Source organism: Mustela erminea, chromosome 14, assembly GCF_009829155.1.
Source record: "Mustela erminea isolate mMusErm1 chromosome 14, mMusErm1.Pri, whole genome shotgun sequence".
Lineage (NCBI taxonomy): Eukaryota > Metazoa > Chordata > Mammalia > Carnivora > Mustelidae > Mustela > Mustela erminea.
Genome location: NC_045627.1, coordinates 53,530,293 through 53,539,896, shown reverse-complemented (window position 1 = coordinate 53,539,896; position 9,604 = coordinate 53,530,293). Strand labels below are relative to the sequence as shown.

The 9,604-nt window shown below is 39.4% G+C and overlaps 1 protein-coding gene across 1 annotated transcript; it reads left to right on the top strand.

The window, feature by feature from the left end:
• The first annotated feature begins 7,052 nt into the window (after positions 1–7,052).
• Positions 7,053–8,015, top strand: LOC116572773 (olfactory receptor 6C75-like). The gene has a single exon (XM_032312067.1). The coding sequence runs from the start codon at positions 7,053–7,055 to the stop codon at positions 8,013–8,015; it is 963 nt and encodes a 320-aa protein (XP_032167958.1).
• Positions 8,016–9,604: the final 1,589 nt, after the last annotated feature.

The window sequence follows — 9,604 nt, the reverse complement described above, 5'->3', positions numbered from 1 at the left end:
GCATATATTTTGACTAGTTTTCTTTTGTTTCATTGTCTTTTCCTTACTGATTTGTAGATTTGTCTGATTAAAAATAGCTTCTCCCACACTGTGACCTGCACTTTCATTACCTTAATGCTGTCTTGTAATAAGTAGAGGTACTTAACACCATTGTTTTTATGGTAAATTCTTTAGTCTTGGTCAAGATATTTTTTTTTGTTTTCCCCCAAACACATTAAAATATTCAGCTGTATTGTCTTTTAGATGATTGTTATACCATTTACATTTAGATCTACAGTGCATCTTCTGTATAGCTTTGCTTTTTTCCTCCTTTAAATTTATTTTTTTGTATGATATAGAGAAAGGGTCAAGTTGTATTTCCTCCATTTGAATACCCACTTGACACATCACCATCTACATTTATTGAAGAACTGTCACTTCCCTACTGCATTAGACTGTCATTTTTGTCATAAATTGGCTGATGTATATTTTATGGCTAAGTCAAAGAAGTCAGAGAAAGACAAATACTGTTATCTCATTTGTGTGTGGAATCTAAAAACATCTAACTCATAAGAACAGACAGTGAAATATTAGTTGTCAGGGCTGAGAGGTGGGGGAAATGGGGAGATTACTGGTCAAGGGTCTGAACTTTCAGTTATGAAATGAGGAAGTTTGGAGGATCTAAAGTATAGGAAGGTGACTATAGTTAACAATATTGTATTGCACACTTGAAAATTGCTGAGAGTAGAGGGTTTAAGATTCTTACCGTAAATAACAAAATGGTAACTATGTGAAGTGAAAGATGCTTTAGTTAATCTTACTGTGGTAAACATTTCATAATACATGGGTATATCAAATCATCACTCTGTACACCTTAAACTTATACCATGTTATATGTCAATTATGTCCCAATAATGTGGGGAAAAGGAGAATATTCTGTCGCATGAAGCTCTTTGGAAATGTTGGAAACTATTTTCACACCTTATGAAAAAGTACATAAGATGTGTATCATTTCTTCCTTAAATGAAACAGTGAGATGTACCACAAGAAAGTGTCACAGTTACTATGGACCTTGTGTCACTAAGAAATAGAGGAATAGAAATTAAGAGTATAAAGAACACCATTTAGTAGAAGGCCATAAAACTGCAGACATGAAGAATGTCACTTGAGGGTCAATGGGAGAGCAGTGGAAAGAGAATCCAAACACCTACGTGCTGATGTTCCTAGAGTTGCCCGAGTCTAGAATCACTCCCCACCTTTAGTATCCTTGACAGCCAGGCCTACTGTGACTCCTGTTCAGGGTTTCTATGAATGAGATGCTACTTGTGAAGTAAAAAACCCTCATTGTCCATGATTGGAAGGATTTAAGTTCTTTTCAAAACAGAGTCAAACTAAGATGGGTGAGGAGAAAGCAGAGCTCCTCTATTTTTGGTGGCCGAATATTTCCCCAAGAGCAGACCTGATCGACAAAGGTGAGGCATGCTTCCAGAAGAAGCCAGCCTTCTGAGGATGCAGCAGGTGCTCACCCTGGCAGTATGCCTCTTGATCAGTCTGAGCATGGGCTTCCCACAATGCCTGCACTGGCCACTTTCCTTCCCTGCCTTGTGGGTGGCCTGACCTCCCAACTAAAGAAGAGACTGAGAGATACCTCAACCCCACATTGAGCAACCCAGTAATATTGGAGGCTGAAGAATTCCAATTCATCTCCTCTGGTTCCTGAGGCTTCATCTCAGGAGATTTGTCTCCAAACAGTGATAAGAACTGGATAGGAAAACAGAATTTGATTGTGTTGTCAGTCCAGAGAACATCTCCCTCTACCCATATCTTACAAAAGCTCTGACCAGCCTGAGATCCCCAGAGTCACACGTGTGAAAAAAGATCAGTCTGGTTTACTGAATCTTAGGAATCTTGGACACTGACTTTATGACACCCACCAATATAATACTAATTATTGGTGAGGTGATGTCTCAAGCCCAGTGAAAAGGATCCCATTTACTAAAAGGGGATCATACAAATTAGTTTTCTCTCCATTGCAATTTCTTCACCTTCTCCTCTAAGTAGTTCCCCTCCATTAAGAGTAAAACTAGTTCATGTAATAAGCTGTAAAGGTGTTATCAGAAGAGGTGTGAACTTAAAAATGTAAGCTTTGCCACCTCAAAGGAGTTTGTTTGGGGGGGAGGGGTTATTGATGGCTCTTCCATTCTTTGTGTAAAATATTAACCTTGCAAAATGTAACATTCACCATTGCATTCTGGAAAAGTCCTGAAATAAAGATACTTAGGAATCTTGTGCTAAAAACACCGCTTAGAACCACATGTGTGAACACTTGGAGCATCCATCCATCAGAGGTGAGACAAGCACAAGAAACCCTACTAAGAAAGTAACAGAAGTGCAGGAGGCAGACCCTTATAAAAGAGTTGCACTTCTGAGATTTATAGATAGCTTTTTCTATTTCTTTCTATCCCACACACATAATTCAATTTAATTAATCATTCTTCATGCAAAGACAGGTTCATTAAAAAGGAAAAAAATTCTTTTTTCTATGCACGCATTAAAAAGAAAACAAAGATGCCCAGATAGAATAAATTACCCTATACCTTCAATTTCACCTCACGACCCCAAGTTGGAAGCTACTATCAAACACTACTATACTTTTGCTTATGTGGAGGGATAGATATTGTGTATAGTATTAATGAGAATTCTAGATCAGAATTGATGTGTTCTGGGTCCCCAAAGCCATTGTTGCCTTATTTTTAATGGAAAATCCATGAAGGACAGTGGTTGCCAAAGTATTATTAATAATCCAACACTCCACCCTCAGTCTGGGGTTTGGTATAATGAGTGCTTCTCTCCATTCTGATCCCTACTTTCTGTTCAAATTAGCATCTCCTACGCCCTCTCCCACAATATCATAGATGATGGGATTTACCTTTCCTTAGGCCTTAACTCAGCCTTCTTCCTTAGGGAGATAATACTAGAAATTGGAACCATTCTAGGAATAGATCATATTAACCAAATACACTACAAACCAAAATACTCTTATTATCTAAATCCTGAATATAGGGGTAACCTAATTTTTCAAGAGTAGCTGAAGGAAGGAATGGAAAACATAATAATATTTTGAAGGGGTGTTAGAGAGGAGAAGGGAGTTGGGGGAAATTGGAAGGGGAGGTGAATCATGAGAGACTATGGACTCTGAAAAACAATCTGAGGGGTTTGAAGTGGTGGGGGTGTGGGAGGTGGGGGTACCAGGTGGTGGGTATTATAGAGGGCACAGATTGCATGGAGCACTGGGTGTAGTGAAAAATAATGAATACTGTTTTTCTGAAAATAAATAAATTTTAAAAATTTTTTAAAAAAAGAAAAAAAAATTTTTTTGAAGAGGAGAATCCATAAACTGAAGTGTGCTTTATCCTTATAAGTTTAATAATCACAAATACAACTTGAAGAACTGTCCCTTTCCTTACTCTAATGGGATAACGAAACACTCAAAACACAAGCAATGCTGTAAAATAGCCATAACAAATGAAATCAAGGTACCATTTAAAAACACAAAGAAATAGTAGGTGAACAATAGGCCAAGAAGGCACTGTCCAGAAAAGAGAAAATAGACCAAGGACAATTAGAAATATTTCTTGGTACCAGCTCACCACTCCTTATGCTAGATACAATGTAGAGTTAGTTCAGCCCATTTCTTTGTCCATATTGTCCACTTTGTAAAACTTTACATCAAACCCAGACCTTTTCCTCCCACATTCCCACCATCATGTTGCCGTAGGGACTCATTCGGGTATGATAGGTATTTCTGCACCAAGAATTAGCACTGCATAAAATGAAAACCTCATGCAAATGTGCCTTTATTTTAGGATTAAAATATATAGTCTCATATTGCTCTAGCTTCTGTAACTCTTCTCCCATTACTCTTTATTTTCCCTCACTTCCAACTGAGAAAATAACCATGGGGTCCAAGTTTGGCCTGGATGGAAAGTAGAAGTGTGTGGATGGACAGATATTGTAAAAATGATTTTGTATATTGGGATAGATGGGGCCCATGAATACTCATGAAAGTTTCTATAGTAATTGCCTTGACCTTGTGAGACCAATTATGATGAGGGCAGATTCATGCAGGACAAATTGCCAAGTACCATGTGCTCCAGGGCTGCCAGAAAAATACTTTGGGAGTTTTGTCTCCTTATTGGACTCTGGATGGGAAACCAGAGGTCACAGAAAATTGGGTCACTTCTGCCATGGCAGCCCAGCTGAGATAAAGAGGAGAAACAGCAGTTTTCTAACACAGTGGTTGCTATGGATATAGCTTTTCCCCCCTCAAGCTCACATCTATAGTCTTCTACATTTAGAAAGAGTCTGGGGTTCCACATCCCAGATACATTTAAAAAGAGGGGGGCCTGCCAGGTTAGAGATAGTACAGAAACCACCTAGAATTTCTCTTTCTTCCCTGAAAAGGACAATGTGCGCTTTCCTTTTTCAAGGATATTGGAGAGCACAATGCAAGTATTTTTCAGATGAAAATATGCAATGAAAAGAATCATAATATTGGTGGAAGAATGAGGAATCATTGACCAAGAAAGGCCGAGTTCCCCAAAAGCCTCATGAAAGCCAGGGTGTAATCTAGCTGTTTTTCACCATAAATTCAGTTTTTTTAACAACTGTGCTCTGGGATCAGTGCAAATATCACAGTAGAAAATTGTAGTCTGGACTGTTAACCTCAAATCAGTAGCAATGTTTAACTTGGGATTTAAAACCCCCTGGGGAATGGTAGTATAACTTCCCTCAAAACTCTTGTCAGAGAACAATGGGGACATCTGGCAGTCAGCATCACGAGAGACAATGGGAAGATAGATATAAGGAAGGGCTAGGTCAGTAATTCTTGTTCTCAACATTGACTTATTAGCTATCCCCAGGCAACAGCGGTGCCTTCACTTTCTGCCCCTGTCTCTTCAACATCTAGTAAGGTTTGCAGGCCTACATTTTCTGCTCACTGGATAGGTCCTTCTCACTGAGTCACCAAACAGTATTGTGGCAAAACCATTACAGAGGCCTCAAATTTTCGTATCAGCACCTTCTAACTGTTGATGCAGTAAAATAAGGATGCTTCTCCACATAGAAAGGTGAGCATATGATGGAGGACCATAATGCAGTAGAAGGTGACTTGGAGCAGATGCACCCATGACATGAAGCACTGCTGTAGAAGGTCCTATGTCTCAGCAGCACCTAGGGCTAAACCTTTAAGAAGCTGCCTTCTCAAATTAATTGGTTTAGGAGGTGACAGCATAGGAGGCAACATTGCATGTTAGGTGGGCTTCTACCAACTGGGGGAGGCAGAGACAGACTTTTCCTCAGAATCCTAAGCAGTCTGGGAGTCCAGCTCTATCGCAGTTGTTTTAGTCCATTTTCTCCCCTCAGTGGTTTCAGTGGTCGAAGCTGAATGTAGCCTTGTGCTATGAAACATCCTGAGCTATGGAAACAGGACTTCGGCTTTCAGAGCACCGGCAGCATGGGATGCATATTCACCGCACTGTGGGACAACAGGCTGTGAAAAATGTGTTTCCTTCTCTTCGCCTTTCCTCTCAGCCCAGAGCAAGCTCTTGATGTCTTCCAAGACAGTAACTGCAAGAAGAGGAAACCTGACTCCCCAGTGAGGTGATTCATGTGTGTGCCTGGCTTCATGGTCCCTGATGACCAGGTGGACTTACTGGGGTCAAGAGGAACAAAAGCAAAGGCTCCTTCTGGTTGTGCCACTCAGAGGGAACAGTTTGGTTTCATGAGCTGCCCTTCAGAGGACCTGGCCCAGGGTGCATTACTGAGAGAAACACATCCCACACACCAGACTTTTAGTCTAGCATTGAGATGCTAGAGCAAAACACCATCGCGAGAGAAGTTAACTGATTGAAAGGAATGAAGAGAGAAGAATGTTCATGGAGCTTTGATGTAAGAGTAATTTATGAATGCCAGGTGCCCTGCATAACCTGCATAATAGTGGGTTGATCTTGTAAACTACTATCACTCCCACCTGCATCACAGACCAGCATGAACCCTGCAGTGAGGATGAGGAGAGGTAAATCCCGGATTTACAACTTACCTCAAGTTGAGCAGCCCCTAATGTCTCTTATTTTCAGTCTCTTCTATAAAATGTTTGTGCTAAAGTAGTTGCTCTCTCCGCCCTGTCTCATTCCACAGGTCTGTAACTCACCAGTGAATCTAACCAAGGGTAGAAACAATTATGGTAAATAAAGCCAATCTTTCACTTAAGATTGAGAGATCATCAACAATAGATATTATCCCATTTTAAAATATTTTGTCACTGCATTTGGAAATAGCAGATCCTCCAGATTCTGGCATTCTGCCTAAAATCCCAGCTAAAGCCCCAGCTATGGGTCCCAGAGAGCTCTCTGGAACTCTCTAAGCCTCAATTTCTGCTTCCATTGAAGGGGCTCATGGTTATTGTGAAGACTAATAGAAATACTGAATTTCAGTGACCAGCATAGAACAAGCGTAAGTCCTCAACAGATGATGATGATGATGACAACTTAGACCATAGAATGTACTGCAGATTTTACAAGGGATATTCAATGGAGATATTACTAACATTATTGTTAGGTTTACTTACAAATTAATATTATTAAAAATAAAATATTTGTAAGTATGAAAATGTCAACAACTCTGCCTACTTATGATGCTCTATTAAGCATCATATTATTGATCATAATATTACACTTAGACTTTGAAGAACACATGGGAAACAGTGGCATCATCTGTCAAGTGACTTACATGGTTTATCTTACTTAATTCTCAAGGAACATGAATAGGTAGATACTATCATCTTCATTCTACAGAGGGTGAAAGTGAAGTTCACAAAGGTCTCCAAAGGAGACCCATTCCTCAGGAGTTAGAACTCAGTATTGAACTAGTACTGAACTCAGGTCCATCTGATTCAAGGATCAGTGGGCTAAACCACATTGTTATCTGCTTCTCCACATTTTTTGACAGGCAAATAACTTAATCATGCTTCTCTAAAACCTTTGTGTTCCCTGACGTAGGTTAGACCAGCAGTGATGATGATGTGGAAAGAGATGTCCATGGAAATGGGGAATTGGACAACTGTCCAAGAATTCACCTTGGAGGGGTTTCCTGCCATGCAGCACCTAGGAAAGGTCCTCTTCTTTGTACACCTCCTGGCGTACCTGGCATCCATTGCAGGTAATGCAGTCATAGTCACTATCACCTGTGCTGACTCCAGGCTCCACACACCTATGTACTTTTTCCTCAGCATTTTCTCCTTCTTTGAGTGTTGTTTCATAAGTGCCGTTATTCCTAAGTTGCTTGTCATCTTTCTCTCAGGCAAGCAAACCATTTCTTTTCCCGCTTGTTTCATACAAGCATTTGTCTTTGTATTTCTGGGAGCAACAGGTTTCCTCCTCATAGCAGTGATGTCTCTGGATAGGTGTGTGGCCATTTGCAAGCCTCTGCATTACCCGACCATCATGAACCTGAAGACTTGCTTCCTCCTGGTTACTGCCTGTTTTGCTTTGGCCTTCACTCTCATCACTGGTCCAGTAGTAACGGTTTCCCAGTTATCCTTCTGTGGTCCTCATGTCATCCCCCACTTCTTCTGTGACATTGGCCCCCTGATTCATCTCTCCTGTTCTGACACCAAGTCTGTTGAAATGTTGGCTTTTGTCCTTGCTTTATTTATCCTTTTGACATCCCTTATTATAACCATCATTGCCTACAGCAACATAGTAGTCACAATCATACGACTCCCATCAGCTAAGGAGAAACAGAAAGCTTTCTCCACCTGCTCTTCCCACCTCATAGTTCTCTCACTGATGTACGGCAGCTGTGTGTTCATATATGTGAAACCAAAGCAAACGAACAGGCTGGACTCCAACAGGGAGGCTGCCCTTGTGAACACGGTGGTGACCCCATTGCTCAACCCTGTTATCTATACTCTGAGGAACAAGCAGGTCCACCAGGCTCTGAGGGAGATGATGTGCAGAATAAAAATATCAAGATAAAAAATTCACATGGCTTTGGAGTGGAAGGCTTCAGAGAACCATCTGTCTTCATTCTGCCCAATTTAGCAGTTCACAGAGTTGTACTGCAATGTCTCGGACAACCACAGTTGATCTGTACATCACTAGCAAAATAAAAATTTGTTTTATAAGACATATTTTACATTGCTGTGCATAACTATCTTCTCCCTAAATATTCCGCATATTGATGACAATTGATTAATTGCAATACCCTTTACTCAATTTTTATTATTACCACTGATAAACATCCTATGCTTGAAGTTTCTAAATTTTAGCAATATATAAAATTTAATTTTACTTCTCTTCAGCCATAAACATGACTCAACAAAATTAATGATGCTTTAAGAAAGGCATCTAAATAATTAAAATAATAGGAGGGTATATATTGCAATGTATTTAGGAAGGCAGGGATGGAAACAACACAAATGCTTCAGTCCACATTCTCTCCATGCCTAGACCAAGGAAATAATGATCGTAGTACCCGTCAACTTGGAATATATTTGGTTTGCATCAGGTTTGCCCTTAAATTTTATTCTTGGCCCTTAGCTTAGCTATATGTGTATGCATCAATCCCATGCTAGGGAGAAACAGAGTTGTTCCCAGACTTAGAGAACCAAATTCTAAATAGTGGTAATAACCACAGCATTCCACAGCAGACCAATACTCCTAATTCTTAATTATTATAATAAATTCTTATTTATTCTAGCTCCATTACCTCAGATGCATAATGTGTACTTATGATTGGTTCATCTCCTAAAACTGTTGCCATAAAATGTTTCTGCATGTCAATGGAAGGAAGCCCTTATTTCATATTTCTGTGATAACTTCCAAAATTCAAGTTCTTAAAAATCTAAGTTATTTACTTATCTACTTCATATTGCTAATGAATTATAAACAAATTAAACATATTTCCTGGTTGAGTGGTGTTGTCAACAGTTAAAGTTATCTTCTGATTGATAACATATTTAAAAACCAACATTTCCATTATCTCAATCCTTAAGCTTTGAGTACTTTTCACACCTTCCCAACAGGAATGTATCTATTTATTATTCAGAAGAAACATCTCTGAAAAGATTAAGATAATTTTTAATGTTGTTTGTCTTTAACACAAAGCCTGAGGTTAAATAATCTCAAATACATTTTATGAAACACATTCTACACCATGATTAGATCCCATTTGGCCTCGATGGTCCTACTACAAAGTTCAGATTTCATCTGATTGACATAAAGAAGTATCAAACATGTCCTAAAAAATCACAGATGATTAACTATACACACTGTATTAAACAGAGTTTGGAAAAGCCAAGATCAGAGTAGAAAAGTGGGTACAGACACTGTACAGGAATTAGAAGAAAGAGAATGACAGCTAAGGGAAGTGGCAGTGGGAATGGAATACAAAGGGACCAGAGTAGACACTGAAACATTTGTATTGGACAAGACTTGGTGCTGCCTTCAACTAACTGGTCAACGTCTAAAAACAGGTAAGTTACATTCTTCATAAAATATGGAGATTGAGCTATTAATCTATAGGGTCCACTTGAAAATACTCATGGACATAGCAGTGAGATGCT

Coding starts and splice junctions, on each gene's coding strand:
- LOC116572773 (XM_032312067.1), top strand. CDS start 7,053: ATGATGATGTGGAAAGAGATGTCCATGGAAATGGGGAATTGGACAACT.